The 16,196-nt window shown below is 49.4% G+C and overlaps 1 protein-coding gene across 1 annotated transcript in view; it reads left to right on the forward strand.

Moving 5' to 3' along the window:
* The window catches only part of LOC142255296 (5-hydroxytryptamine receptor 3A-like), a 96,445-nt gene that overhangs the window by 49,896 nt on the left and 30,353 nt on the right, over positions 1-16,196 (forward strand). The window contains exon 2 of the mRNA XM_075326832.1: positions 8,145-8,293. Within this exon, the coding sequence (XP_075182947.1) occupies positions 8,145-8,293 (149 nt within the window). The remainder of the gene's footprint in view (positions 1-8,144; positions 8,294-16,196) is intronic.

The raw sequence follows: 16,196 nt of genomic DNA on the forward strand, positions 1-16,196 counted from the left end.
AATCACACACTGGCCGTATACTGCACACAGCCTTGACACACTGGTCATATTGTACACCGCCCATGACACAGAGTGGCCATATACAGTACACATGCACAGGAGATACTGTATACTGTACACAGCACTCACACGCCGTATACACAGCACACACGCCGTATACACAGCACACACGCCGTATACACAGCACATACGTCGTATACACAGCACACATGCCGTATAAACAGCACACACGCCGTATACACAGCACACGCCATATACACAGCACACTGTGACGTTGCACCTTGCAACATAGGGGGTTACTCGCTCAGCATGAGGGCTTCAGGTAGACATAGGAGGCACAGTTTCTTAAGATCACAGCCTGCTTTATTCCACTTCATAAAGCACCGCGCTGGTACGGACATCACATGGCATGTACAGGCAGGAAAACAGGTACATTCCCAAACCTCAGCCCTTCAGGTTATGTTCAGTCCACAAGTCGCTGCAGAGCCTTCTCAGATGCTGTTTCCTTACCTCCACCCATCAATACACCCAGCTACTTCCTCCAGCACAGGAACTTCAGTGCAGGGCCCGGAGTGTGTCCAGAGGCCTGACTTTCATTCCTGGGACCACACCCCGAGGTGGAGATATGGTGAACAGCCGTCCCACCTATCTCATTAGCTGTCCACAACAGAGCCGGCCCAGGTAACACACCTTAACCCTCTCAGCATAGTACCAGTGATTATATCACATATCCTCCCCCTCTGCCCAAAGCCGGAGGGTTTTGGCACCTTGACATAGCGGACAAGAGCACCCGCTCCGTCCGCCCCGGACTACAGCCATTGACGTACCGTCCGTCACAGTCACCGGACCCTCCCCAGCGAACTCTCTCATACGCCCCCTGGTCAGTCCCAGCTCTCCAAGGCTGCCACCCACGGTCAGTGTAGGAGAGAGTCTCTCTCCCAGTCGATACTACCGTTCTGTCTAACCCTGAGCTATCCCGACCACTAGAGGGGTCACTATCGAGGGGCCTCAGCGGTGAACTGCCAGAAGAGGCGCCATATCCAGGCCCTCCGCAGGGTCTGTGTATAAATCTATCGTGGGCTCTTCTACCCGGGCATCGTCGTCTGTTTCTCGGATTGTGCACTCTCTTGTCAACGACATTGGCTAACGACCCATCGCTACTTTCATTCAGTCCTTTGGATTGTGTCTCACAGGACTGAGACCGTTCAGAGTCTGTGCTATAGCCCGATGAATACCTGGGTCCTCTATGACCCTGGCTCCTTTTACCATTGGACTTGCTTTTGCCCTCTGAAGCAACACGTTCATCGAGCGGGCCACCTTTCTCTTCGGGGCCATAGCCCCTATATGGTCGCCAAACTACACCAACTTGGCGAAGTTGGTTTGCAATCTTCCGTCTTTCTTGATTCAATTGTTTTAACTCTTCCAGGTATCCCAAACGGTATTCTAGGAGGGCTCGTAGATCTTCAACACATCCAGTTGTGCCCACAATGGTACATGGAACCATACCAACTTCACAGGGCCTCCTGGCTTCGTTATGAATATCAATTCTTAATGTCGTCACACCGGTCTTATCAACCATCTCCTGCATGGCTCTTCCATGTCGTCCAATAAGCCTCATAACCATCTCTTTGGGCACTTGAATGATCTCTTCCACAAACTCCAATAACCGGCGAGCTGTCTTCACCGCTTCTGCAGTTGTCCCATAGATACGAAATGTTCCACTGTCTTTATCTAAATGCACAGCTGTGACACCTGGAACCTTCCTGGCTTGCTTAATATTATTTCTTAGTGCTCTCAATGCCAGTCCAATTAATGCTTTCTTCACAACCACCACTTCTTGAAAGCCTGCGGTCAGCTGCGCCAAGCGTCTGGTGTCTTCATCCTTCTTTGCAGTGATGAGCCACTTCGTACGAAGACACCGTAGGTGCATGTCACTCAGGATTGCCACTCGCTTCTTTGTGGCATCACTGAAAGAGCACACCACCAACTGATTAGTCTCTGCGGCAAAGTACACTTTACAGGCCCCTACTGCCTTCTGGAATCTCTCATGCACCTTCTCACTGGCACAGGCTTCTCTTAAGTCTTCCGGCACGTCTATCCGGTACTTGAAGACTGGTCTGCTTCCTTCAGTGTCAAGGACACTAGACTGTTTCTCAGGTCTCTTGCCTTCCTCCATATTCTCCGCCAAAGGCTTCACCTGTTGAGTTACACACGCCTCAGGTTCCGCCCCGGCCTCAGAGCCTTCGGGTTTCAGGCTCTTAGCTGAGCCAATCTTCTTGTCTGCGATCTTGGTCTTACCCACTGAGTCAGTCAGGCTCTCAGCTTCTGATGAGACCTCACGTCCAGACTTCACCTCTTCCTCAGAGGCTCTTTCCGCTTTTACAGCACCTGCTGTGTCTTGGGACTTCACTGCATTCCCTCCAACTTCCACTTGGGTCTCTGCAGTGTCACCCTCTGCCTTCTCTTGGGAGTTTACAGCATCGCCTTCTACCAGGGTGTTACGCCCTTCAGCACGGCACTCTGTTCTTCTTAGAACCTTGGCCCCATTTTCAACATTCATCACTTCACCACTGGGTAGCTTACCGGTCTGCTCACCATGACCTTTGGGGATTTGTACTCCACCAACACTGCCCTGGATTCCTTCTCCTATATTATTCTGTAGGATGTCATCTCGTACAGCGCTATCATCCAACAGACCTCCAGCTTCATGCATGGAAATTATAGGAGACACCGCCATTACTTCTTTGGTCGGTTCCTTCCCTGCAATTTCACCCTGCTGATTTTTGTCGTGACAATGTGTCAGTTCAGTCTTTGATTCCTCTTTCTTTTGTAGGATATCACTGTCAGACTCTACCGTAGCAGTTGCTACTGGCAACGTGTTTTCATTACCCAGGTATTTCACTTTCTCTGCACCCTCAGGCGACATACACTGTGCCACCTCTCGGCGCTTATTACGTCTTCGGCGTCGGGAGGAAGTTTTGCCCTTCTCACACTTCTATACCTTACTGTACTTGCTTGTCACCTTTCTGGAGTCAGTGTCTTTACTGGAGTCATCGTCACTCCCCCTGGTGTCCTGGACTAACACGTCCCCACTTAACCAGATGTCGGCCCCCTTTTCTGGAGCTACTATAACTGTAGTGGTCACACTGTCACTTCCTTTTGGAGACGTCATGGTCACCCCTAACTCTTGACAGTCCTTATGTGGAGGTACCATCTCCTCATTGCACCCCAATATCCCACAGGGAATCTGTATAACCTCATACGGAAAAGAGGCTTTCTTAGGCGAGGGCCGACTCATTCCTGTGCAATCGGTCCCGGCCTCTGTCTTCCATAAATCCTGAAAGAGCTCAAAGTCCCGTCCTATGATAACTGGATATAACAGATCTGGCGCTACACCCACATCAGGGCGTCCCAAACGTTTGGCCGTTTGAATCATCACCCTGGCCAGAGGATATACTTTAGTGGTCCCATGCACACAACTTCCTTCTATCGTCCTACCCACCATCACATGGAGATCAGGCATGGGTCTAACTAAGGTCAACCGGCTCCCCGGGTCTAACAGACCAGACACACGTAGCCCATTCAAGTCCACGGAGCACTTCTGTGGCCTCATACTGGATGGATAGCCTATACCGCAGGTAGGACATATGTAAGGCGAACCCCATTGCCCCTTGCTATAGTCTACCTGTTTGGCTTGTAAATGCTCCACCCCCTTGTGGGTCACCATCGCTTTCTGAGGCTCCGCCCCCTGTTGGGTAACTACCCCGTTCCGGGACTCCGCCCCCTTTTGGGAAACCACCCCTTTTTGGGACTCCGCCCCCTTTTGGGCAACCACCCCTTTTTGGGACTCCGCCCCCTTTTGGGCAACCACCTCGTTCTGGGACTCCACCCCCTTTTGGGCAACCACCCCTTTTTGGGACTCCGCCCCCTTTTGGGCAACCACCCCTTTTTGGGACTTCGCCCCCTTTTGGGCAACCACCCCTTTTTGGGACTCCGCCCCCTTTTGGGGTTTCCATGCAACGTCCTTAGCCCCCAGTTCACACCGTTCGCCCTTATCTCCCTGGGCACCCAGTGTCCATACCGGCCCCCGAAGGGAACGCTCAAACTGGTCCATGGCTGCCACATCGCTGCACACTGACAGCTCCTGCTGTCCCTGCACCAGGAACTGGTACAGCTCCTCCACAACGTCTGCAGGGACCATTCCCTCTTTTTGGCTTTTAGCCCCCACTGCTGTCACTGGACCTCCAGGCACATGCTGTTGGTGCTGCTGACTCTGCAGCAGCTGGTTCAGGAGCTCATCCATGCTGCAACGAAAAGAGGAACAGGAGGGGCGCTCCAATGGGTAATACCCGGTGGTCAAAGACAGGGGGGGGGTTAGAGAACCACTAACCTTTCCGGGTTGTACTGCCCGTACAACCAGGATCTCCAGCCTGTGGTGTATCACTGCTCACCAAGCAGGGCCTTGCAATTCCGGCTGGCCTGGAATCTCCAGTCGCTGGACTCTCGCCACTGCAGCACGGGTCCCCAACGACCTGCTGATTCACCACCAGGTGCTTGAGAGCGCTGTCCCTGTTCGTGGACCCGCCGATCCACAGCAAACCGCGTCAAAAAATTTTCGTGGACCCGCCGATCCACCGCAAGCAGTCCGTATCCACAGAAATATGTCCTAGGCCGTTGCCCCTAGCAACCAGGCTGCGTTGCCCCTAGCAACCAGACCGCATGCCCGCATTCGAGACACCATATGTGACGTTGCACCTTGCAACATAGGGGGTTACTCGCTCAGCATGAGGGCTTCAGGTAGACATAGGAGGCACAGTTTCTTAAGATCACAGCCTGCTTTATTCCACTTCATAAAGCACCGCGCTGGTACGGACATCACATGGCATGTACAGGCAGGAAAACAGGTACATTCCCAAACCTCAGCCCTTCAGGTTATGTTCAGTCCACAAGTCGCTGCAGAGCCTTCTCAGATGCTGTTTCCTTACCTCCACCCATCAATACACCCAGCTACTTCCTCCAGCACAGGAACTTCAGTGCAGGGCCCGGAGTGTGTCCAGAGGCCTGACTTTCATTCCTGGGACCACACCCCGAGGTGGAGATATGGTGAACAGCCGTCCCACCTATCTCATTAGCTGTCCACAACAGAGCCGGCCCAGGTAACACACCTTAACCCTCTCAGCATAGTACCAGTGATTATATCACAACACATATACTGGACATTGAAGTCACAAATACATTTGATATATGGTGGTATATATTAGATATAAACACACTTAGCTCACATATAAGTACCTGCTGCTTAGTTGCCCTGTAAGATCAGGTGCAGCACAAGTTCCTGCCTGACGCAACATGCATGCAGCAGCTCAGCTCAAGGGCTGGCTTCATTTTCGTCTTCTCTCTCCTCTGCGGTGCTAGACCTGAACGGTCGAGCACAGAGGCAGAGTGCACAGAACGGGAGGGTGAGAGGCAGAACGCATGGTTCTATACGGCCTTCTTAGTGCCATGCAGGCCCCTCCCCATCACACTGCTTCTAGCTGCAATCTCAGGGAGGGAGAAAGTCCCACCCCCAGTGCTGTCTGCCGGCCGGCAATACACAAGATGAACGGCTGCCCGAGCACCGCAGCCACCGGGAATTTGCCCCTGGGGCCACAGAAAAGGTCATCGCGGGCTGCATACGGCCCGCGGGCCGGATGTTCCCCACCCCTGACCAAGACCAACCTCCTCCTCTCTTCCTGGTCAGAAACCCTCTCTCTTTATATGACCACACTTCATTCCTTTACTCCTCCCTCAAACTCACTCTTAACCCTTCCGTGTCTAAACTATCCTTCCGTAGTACACACACTGGCCACTAGATGTCAGCATTACTATAATATAACACTGCACTATGCAGTGAAAATTTCTGCACCTAAAAACGGCATCTTGTGGCAGAAAAATGCACTCCTGGTGGAAAAACGCATAAAAAAAACTGCATGTGTTTTTGATGCGTGTTTGCCCATGTGTTTTTTTAGTGTATTCCATGGCAAAATGCAGGTCAAAAACACAAAGAATTAACATACTGCTTCTTGTTTTTTGCACCCAAAACTGCAAGGAAAAAAGATGCAATGTGCGCACAGCCTTTCTGAATTTTCATAGAGTTTGCTGGGGAAGGAAAGACATGCAGTTTTGGGCCACAAACTGCACCAAAAAATGCAGCAAAAAAAGTCCTTGTGCGCACACTGCTTTTTTATGTGTTTTTTGGTGGTTTGTTGTCCAAATCTGCATGTCTATCCTTATGCCAGCAAAGTCAATGAGAATTCTGACGTGCTGTGCGCACATGGCTTCTAGTTTCCTTGCAGTTTTTGGGTGCAGAAAAAAGAAGCAGCATGTCAATGATTGGTGCGTTTTTTTTCTTGTGGTTTTTAGCCTTTTCAGCCAATGATTTCACTTAAAAACACATAACACAAAAAGGCACAAAAAAACACACCAAAACCACACCAAAACTCACAAAAAACCATTCCATTTTGATGTGTTTTTCTGACACAAGGTGCAGATAATTTCTGCAACAAAAAAACTCAGTGTGCGCACTTAACCTAAGGCCGGGGCCACACGGGGCATTAGTGCGATCCTCGCATGACTCTCTGCTCACACTGGCAGTATAGCAGAGCCAAGTGTCATGCTAGTGTCCCTGTGACTGAGGTCCAACTGTGCGAGCGGACCTCAGCTGCGGGGGGCGGGCTGGCGCTGTGGAGAGGCGGGCCAGTGCTGCGGAGGGGAGGGATTTATCTCCCTCTCTCCTCCATTGCCGGCTATTGCGATTCTCGCTCTGCACGTGCGGTACACTGGTGTAATGCGAGTGCAGTGCGATTTTTCTCTCGCCCCATAGACTTGAATGGGTGCGAGAGAAAGAGTCTCGGATTAAAGTCGCAGCATGCTGCGATTGTTTTCTCGGTCCGATTAGGACTGAAAAAATAATCGCTCATGTGCGCTGACACAGGTTAAAATTGGTCCGAGTGGAATGCAATGTTTTATCGCACTCCACTCGCAACATTTTTCTCGCCGTGTGTCTTATGCGGGCGTCACATGGGACGATCTATCGTGCGATTGCACGAGTGATTGTACCCACCCCCGTCGTTTGTGCGTCACGGGCAATTAGTTGCCCGTGGCGCACAAAGTCGTTAAACCCCCATCACACGTACTTACCTGCCTAGCGACGTCGCTGTGGGCAGCAAACGTCCACTTCCTGAAGTGGGATGGACGTTCGGCGTCACAGCGACGTCACACGGCAGCCGGCCAATAGAAGTGGAGGGGCGGAGATGAGCGGGACGTAAACATCCCGTCCACCTCTTTCCTTCCGCATTGCCGGCGGGACGCAGGTAAGCTGTGTTCGTCGTTCCCGGGATGTCACACGGAGCGACGTGTGCTGCCACGGGAACGATGAACAACCTGACGGTCGATTTTTTTAAAGTGAGCGACGTGTCAACGATGAACGAGAAGGTGAGTATTTCTGCTCGTTCACAGCTGTCACACGCTACGATATATCAGACGATGCCGGATGTGCGTCACTACCGACGTGACCCCGATGACATATTGCCCGATATATCGTACTGTGTGACGCCTGCATTAGGCCTAACTGTTACACTTTGCTTACACATGGATTCATATTACTCTGCATCATAAAACATAGCACATAAAGCATAGACATCATTTTACATTGCAAGGACTCAGCCACCTCCTACAATTACACATAACAATTTATGGATATCTAGAATTTGAATTATTTGCTTGTGTGGATTGGATGGGTTGTTACAGACATCTGGTGAGAATTTTATGTCAATAGCACCTTTTGAAAATTGTTGACGTGTTCAATACTTATTTCACCCACTGTACATACTTCTGGCCACATTCTGACTAGTCGTTCACTTGTCTAGTGGAACTGTGGCTGGAAATATGCATATCACATATCTGCAGTCAAACATCTGCTCAGTCTTTTCGCCATCACTGGAGAATCCTAACAGCGTGCAATAGAGTGACTGCAGACTTTCGTTATAAATCTAGACAACCCCTTTAATTAGGGCATAATAATTTGATGACAGATATATTTTAATTTTGGATTTTACATTTACATTATATGGAAATAATCATTATTTGTCCTGTTCTTTTATAAGGTGTATGTTACGGCACAGATTGCAGCTATACAGATTTGGTCGATTTCTTAAAGCTTGAAGAGCAGATCAAAGATGTGCGCCCAGTATTGAACTGGGAATCGGCAACCATAGTGAATTTGTCATTGTTCATATACACAATTGTCAATCTGGTGAGTTCTTTTTGGATGGGTCTGTATTTAAGCTTTTAATTTATTTATTTTAATCGCTTTTACATCACCATTAATACAACATGAGTTAATAGTCTGACTCGCCCACCCCAGGGCTATGGAACACCCGGTGCCGGGCCGGACTAGTCCGGGGGTAATCAGTGGTGGCGGGGCCCGACTCCGTGGCCCTGGTGGGTGTCAGTTAAATATGGCTGATGACTTGGGGTTTGTGTTCGTGACGCCACCTGTGGTATGCGGCTATTAAGCCGCCGCTGCTGTGTGAGGCCTCCGGGGTGATGATATGGCAGCAATGGTGGTACTGCTCCCCACAGGTGGAGCGGTGCCCCGGGGACACTGTTGGTGCTTATTCGTGTCTATGCAGAGAAATAACTGAGGCAACACCAGGGGTGCAGTTTCAAGGTCTTTACTCACAGTTCTTGTCAAGGCCTGCAGGAGCCTTTGGACTGCTGTGACCACCGTCAGGGACCTCCGCCGATCCTGGGTAGATCTGGGGGTTGATGCCAGTGCACCCCTCTAATTGTGTCCTTTCTCAGCTGACTTCACTGGCCACCAGCTCTGAAGCTATCTATGGCCCTGGAATCCCTTCGTTCCCTGCTTGGTGTCACCTGGACCCTCCGAGTCCCAGGGTCTTCACCAGGAAGCGTCGCTTTCTTCTTTCTTTAGCTCCTGCCTGACTATAGCTCTTCTTCTACTCTCTGTTTCTCTCCTTCTCTGTTGCTTTCTCTGTTGCGGACACTCTGAACTCACAGAGCTCCTTTCTCTTTCTCAGCTACATGCTGGCTCCTCACTCTCTCACTCTCTGAGGTAAACTGAAACTCTGACCTTCCTCTCTGCTCTACACTCGGCTGGCTCTCCCCACCCCCCGGTTGCTAAGCTACCACCCTATGGGAGCAGGGATGGGTCTTACGACCCCTCCCAGCATGCAGCATGGGAGGGTTACTGCCACTATCCCTTGTCCCAGTGTGTGCCTAGCAATGGGTGTAGTGCAGTTTTACCTGTGAACTGGCATGTACCCCTTTCCTTACCCAGGATGGGACATCACACCTCTGACTGGGGTGCAATGTCTCTGTGGCGACGGAAGCCTCAGGGGCGCCACAAGTCCATACACCGATTACATCAGACCTGGGCAAGGGGCGGCCCGCGGGCCAAATCCGGCCCGCCTACTCTCTGTCACCAGCCTGCCTGGTTCAGGGCGTCCTTGCTGGCCGGTCACTGATGAGGGCAATCTGACCTGTTGTCCGGAACTCCAGGCTCCGGGAGGCCTGTGGTCAGATTGCCCTCATCACACGCTGCGTGCCGGGTAGGAAACAGAGGACAGATCCTGCAGCTCCGCACAGTCAGTGCAGGCAGCGGAACGCAGGAATCTCTCCTCTGTTCCCTGCGGCAGCTTTTCTCTGTGACACACGCGCGCCCTGATATCGTCAGTACGGCGCGCGCGTGTCATTTGAAAAGTTCCCGCCCGGCAGCAGAAGACGCTGCAGCAGCCGGGGCCGCACGGAGAGAAGCAGCGGCTCCTAGGAATACAGCGTCAGCGCAGCCTGGGCATCTGAAAGAGAAGCCGCTCAGCGGGGGAAACGTACGGAGGAGCCTGAGGAGGGGACAATAAGAAGACAGGTGAGTGGTTACTAGTAACCTGCTGGGGCAATGGGGGGGGGTAACTGTTGACAAATATTTGGGGTGTAGGGGTGCAGTATATGGGAATGTAGTTTTACAGGTGTGGTATATGGGGGGGGGTGTAGTGGTGTACTATATAGTGGTGTAGTATAATACAGGTGTAAATAGGGGTGTAGGGGTGTAGTATAATACAGGTGTAAATAGGGGTGTAGTGGTGTAGTATAATACAGGTGTATATAGTGTTGTAGTATAATACAGGTGTATATAGTGGTGTAGTATAATACAGGTGTATATAGGGGTGTAGTGGTGTATAATACAGGTGTATATAGGGGTGTAGTGGTGTAGTATAATACAGGTGTATATAGGGGTGTAGTGGTGTAGTATAATACAGGTGTATATAGGGGTGTAGTGGTGTAGCATAATACAGGTGTGTGTAGGGGTGTAGTATAATACAGGTGTATATAGGGGTGTAGTGTTGTAGTATAATACAGGTGTATATAGGGGTGTAGTGGTGTAGTATAATACAGGTGTATGTAGTGGTGTAGTATAATACAGGTGTATATAGTGGTGTAGGGGTGTAGTATAATACAGGTGTAAATAGGGGTGTAGTATAATACAGGTGTATATAGTGGTGTAGGGGTGTAGTATAATACAGGTGTATATAGGGGTGTAGAGGTGTAGTATAATACAGGTGTAAATAGGGGTGTAGTATAATACAGGTGTAAATAGGGGTGTAGGGGTGTAGTATAATACAGGTGTATAAAGGGATATAGTGGTGTAGTATAATACAGGTGTATATAGGGGTGTAGTATAATACAGGTGTATATAGGGGTATAGGGGTGTAGTATAATACAGGTGTATATAGGGGTGTAGTGGTGTAGTATAATACAGGTGTATATAGGGGTGTAGTGGTGTAGTATAATACAGGTGTATATAGGGGTGTAGTGGTGTAGTATAATACAGGTGTATGTAGTGGTGTAGTATAATACAGGTGTATATAGTGGTGTAGGGGTGTAGTATAATACAGGTGTAAATAGGGGTGTAGTATAATACAGGTGTATATAGTGGTGTAGGGGTGTAGTATAATACAGGTGTATATAGGGGTGTAGAGGTGTAGTATAATACAGGTGTAAATAGGGGTGTAGTATAATACAGGTGTAAATAGGGGTGTAGGGGTGTAGTATAATACAGGTGTATAAAGGGGTATAGTGGTGTAGTATAATACAGGTGTATATAGGGGTGTAGTGATGTAGTATATAGTGGTATACTATATAGCGGTGTAGTGTATTACAGGTGTAGTGTATAGGGATGTATATTACAGGTGCAGTATGTGGCGGGTGTAGTGATGTAGTATATGGGGATTGTGTGTGTATGTATGTATGTATACATTGTGTGTATGTGTATATATATTAGATACACACACAGTATATATGCGTGTGTGTGTGTATATATATATATATATAGTAGAACCGAGTTAATTATATTAGTCCGGCCCTCTAAAACCATCCCAACTTCTCATGCGGCCCCATGGGAAAATTAATTGCCCACCCCTGGATTACATGAATGTAGTCAAAATGGCAATGGACCAATCTAAATCTCTTTTTAAACTTGCAAATACGAGTGCCCATGTAGCGCTGGCCTCCCTGCAGGGACGGCGACTTACTCACGTCCTCCTCTGCCTCCTACCTCCCAGGACGACCACGTGTGCTGCTGCCTCCATCCCCTCCTGGGGCCTGTGCACACAGCCCAGGTCTCCTGGGAGTGTGCTTAGGGCCTCCTCTTAAAGGACTGGTGCGCTATTTCCAGGAAATGCCTCTCAGTCTATGGCTGAAAGGCATTATGTATTCAAGACACCCTCACATTAGGGGAGGTGCCTGTGCAACACCTTGAGTTAGTCTGCTAGTTGTCAGGTCCCGAGCTCCTGTCCTGTTATCACCTGTTCCTGCCTTGCCATACCTATCTGTCCCTGCTGTGCCCATCATACCTGTCCGTACCTGCCTGTCTGACTCAGCCATCCCACTTGTACCAGCCTGCACCTGTGTCCTTATCTGAGTCCGTCTCCTGTCCAGGGAGTCAGCTGCCACAGTCCTGGTCACTGCCCTGGGAGTGGTACCTGGCATCCCCCTCGCAGTAGGCACTTAAGGGTGCTTTACACGCTGCGACATCGCTACCGATATATTGTCGGGGTCACATCGTTAGTGACACACATCCGGCGCTGGTAGCGACATCGCAGCTTGTGACACCAAGGAGCGACGATCAACAATCGCAAAATCGTTCGAAAACGGTGATCGTTGAAACGTCGCTCCTTTCCTTAATATCGCTGCTGCCACAGGTACAATGTTGTTCATCGTTCCTGCGGCATCTCACATCACTATGTGTGACGCCGCAGGAACGACGAACATCTCCTTACCTGCGTTCACCGGCAATGCGTAAGGAAGGAGGTGGGCGTGATGTTACGTCCCGCTCATCTCCGACCCTCCGCTTCTATTAGCCGGCCGCTTAGTGACGCTGCAGTGACGTCGCTGTGACGCCGTACGCACCTCCCTCTTGAAGGAGGGATTGTTCGGCGGTCACAGCGACGTCGTTGCAAAGGTATGTGCTTGTGACGCTGCCGTAGCGATAATGTTCGCTACGGCAGCGATCACCAAATGTCGCACCAACGACGACGGGGGCGGGTGCTATCGCGCACGACATCGCTAGCTATCGCTAGCGATTGTCGCAGCGTGTAAAGCACCCTTTAGTCCAGCCCCTTCCACTAAAGGATAAGCCCGGGCCTACACTGGCCATGGGCGTTATAGCTCAATGCTGAGACCCCAATACTAGCCTACCTATGGTACACTCATTTTTCTTTGCGTGATTTTTGCTCTATTCGTGGAGGAATCTCAGGCAGGATTTGAGAAAAAAACAAATGATGGTCACTTAAAGCCATTGATACATGTCCATCTGGTGGGTAGTTATGTACATCTTAAACTCTGCCATAGTTACAAATAAACAGCACTTGTAGTCAAGATGAGTAAGGCAACCGTGGTGTATCTGAATTGTGATAGCAACATTTTCAGCCTTCCATGAAGTTTTTCTAAAATGGAGCCTGTTTGCTCCTGACCTCAAGTCCCAATAGGTTGATGGGTGTGCTACACAATCAATAACGCATATAATGACATGTATTGGAGAAAAGTAACTGATTGTTTTAGGGATAAAGACCAAATAGGAGAATATATCATATTTTTCATATCTGCTATTCACCCATGTCTGTTAACCCCATACAATGAGCTGTCAAACTGAGACAGCCCGATGTATATGCTCAGCGCGGTAAGCTTGTACTCACCGGCCGCCATCAAAAGTCATTTGACATGATCACGTGGAGCCAATGGTTGCCATGGTAGCACAGGGTCATGCGATGTGATGACTCCTGTAGCTATCATGAGTCACTTCCTCTCACTGCCGGCAGAGCGCTGTGTGTGAAATTAAAGCAGCATTTCTGCAGACCTCAGCTGTGTAACTATGATCTACAGAAATGAATGAGCGATCAGACTGCTGATCCTTAAAGTAAAGTAATAAAAAAAAGAAAAGAAAAAAAAAGTTTTAAAAAAGCAAGGGTTAAAAAAAAACAAAAAAAACCCCATATTTCGTATTGCTGCGTTCAGAAACGCCCGATCTATCAACATGTAAAATCAATAAACCTGATCGGTAAATGGCGTACTGGCAAAAAAACAAACGCCAAAATTACATTTTTTATTCACAAATTTTGCGCAAAATGCATTAACAGGCGATAAAAATGTAGCATCTGCGCAAAAATTGTATCATTAAAAACATCAGCTTGAGACACAAAAAATAAGCCATCACTGAGCCCCCAGAACGCAAAAAATGAGAACGCTATGGGTTTCAGAAAATGGCACTAAAAGTACACTTTTTTTGGACAAACTTGTGAATTTTTTTAACCCCTTAGATAAAAGTAAAGCTATACATGTTTGGTGTTTATGAACTCGTACCAACCTTAGGCATCATACCGATACATTCGTTTTACCATATAGTGAACACGGTGAATAAAATATTTCAAAAATGCGCTTTTTTTGCAATTTTTATGCACTTGGAATTTATTTGACGTTTTCCAATACACTATATGGTAAAACTCATGGTTTCAGTTAAAAGTACAACTCACCCTGAAAAAAATAAGCCTTGATATGGCAAGATTGACAGAAAAATAAAAAAGTGACGGATCTCGGAAGAAGGGGAGCAAAAAAGAAAATCGTAAAATCGCCCTGGAGTGAAGGGGTTAAGGCCACATGCACATGTGTATTTGGTGAGGGTTTTTTTTACCTCAGTGCAAAGGCCTCGTGCACACATTGAATTTTTGGTGAGTTTTCCCACTTCAGTACTAAGGCCACGAGCACACGTTGATTATTGGTGCGTTTTTTTACATCAGTTTTAAGGCCACATGCACACGTTGAGTATTTGGTGAGTTTTTATCTCAGTATTAAGGCCACGTGCATATGTTGGTGAATTTTTTACCTCAGTATTTGTAAGCCAAAACCAGGAGAGGGTAAAAAATGCAGAAGTGGTGCCAATGTACAGTATCTATTATACTTATCCTCTGATTGTTCCACTTCTGATTTTGGCTTACATATATTGAGGTAAAAAAAAATATCACCAAATACTCAACGTGTACATGTGGCCTACATAGTGGATTTGAACTGCCGGTCTAGCAGATATTCATATTTACGGAGTGATGTTCACTGCTCTCCTCCCCCATGCTCAGATACACTGAGATACACTCAGATACCCTTTTGTGAGGGTAGGGGAACAGAAAACAACACTCTGTCATGATTTTGTTGTCCTTCTATGGATTGACCTCTAGTGGCAAATGTTACTCACTTTGGTAATTGTGTTTAATTCTCACTCGTCACCACTGGAGGTTTTTCTTGTTTTTCTGTACTTGGCCTTTAGTATGATAGCTATTTGAACCTGTGGAAGTCATCTTGTTCCCTGTTTGGGCCTACTTAAAGCCACATGAAAAATTTCTAAATTCCTTAAATATATGTCGGCGTGAGAAACACACGGACACACGTTCCGTGTGAAAATACTTACGTGTGTCTGTGACGCCCTGGACTAGTCAGGTCGTCCCAGGTAGTCACACACCACACACATCACCCCCTCCCCAAGTAGGTGACAGCAGCCAACCAAGAAACCCTTGTCACCACCCTCCAGGTTTGATGTCCACACCAGGGGGCGGAGCCAGGCGGTTGGCTCCGCCCACCGAGGAGTTCACAGGCCTGGAGGCGAGAAAGACACAAGTTCAGACAGGAAGTTCTATGGCAGTGTGAGGAGTAGCCTTGACAAGGAAGGAGACAGGACAAGTTCAAGGGCAGACCTGTGACCAGGCCTACCAAGAGTCTACTCAGGTGGCTGGGTCGGAGCCCAGTCGCCTTTAGCAAGGAGGCAGACGGTGGTGGCCGCCTGCAGTAGCTGGGATTACAGCCGGTGGAACCGTAATGACCGGGGTCGGCCAGTGGCCCGCCGGTACCAAACCGGGGAGCCGATTGGAAACCGGAGCACCAGGAGGGGTACTCAGACCCAGTACAAAGCCCTGAACTGACAGCGCCGAGTCAAATCCACTGATTGAGGACTGGACTTTAGGACCTATACCACACAAGACCCGCTAGAAGACAACAGCTCAACCATACAGGGTAAAGCCACCGCCAAAGCATAGAGACCCAAAGGGCCAGCGTCTGCAGGCAAACAGAGCTCTTCCGACAATCAGCAAGCCGGGGAGCGGACTACCGTTGCTTAGGCATAGGAGTCAAACGTTCATATAAAAGGGGCCGGAGAAAGGCGGAAACCACCAACCTATTCTGGGAGAAGGTGCAGCCGGCTGCGGACCCCGTTCATCACCCCGTTTGGTTTACCACAGACTCCAGTGTGTTGTGTCATAGTGAGTACACCAGTGCCTACGGGCCGTGCACCGCGCTGCACCGCACCAGCGTACGCCCGGAACCGCTCCCACGCTTCACCACCTCCCCCGGGCCCCCAGGACCATCATTCCCCTACCCACGGAGGGGTCAACACCAAGCTGCGCAACACCGTCCCCGGGAGGCCTAGTTAACGGCAGCGGTGGTGTCCATCTATTCACCACAACCCGTGGGTGGCATCACGAACTTACATCCCAAACCAAATCACCGCGGCCCTGGCCGTGGATCTCCCCGTCAAGTCCCTGCGTGTAGCGCCAACCCCCTTGCAGAGCGACGTAACCCCCGGGTCCGGGAAAGGCTTGAGC

Source organism: Anomaloglossus baeobatrachus, chromosome 10, assembly GCF_048569485.1.
Source record: "Anomaloglossus baeobatrachus isolate aAnoBae1 chromosome 10, aAnoBae1.hap1, whole genome shotgun sequence".
NCBI lineage: Eukaryota > Metazoa > Chordata > Amphibia > Anura > Aromobatidae > Anomaloglossus > Anomaloglossus baeobatrachus.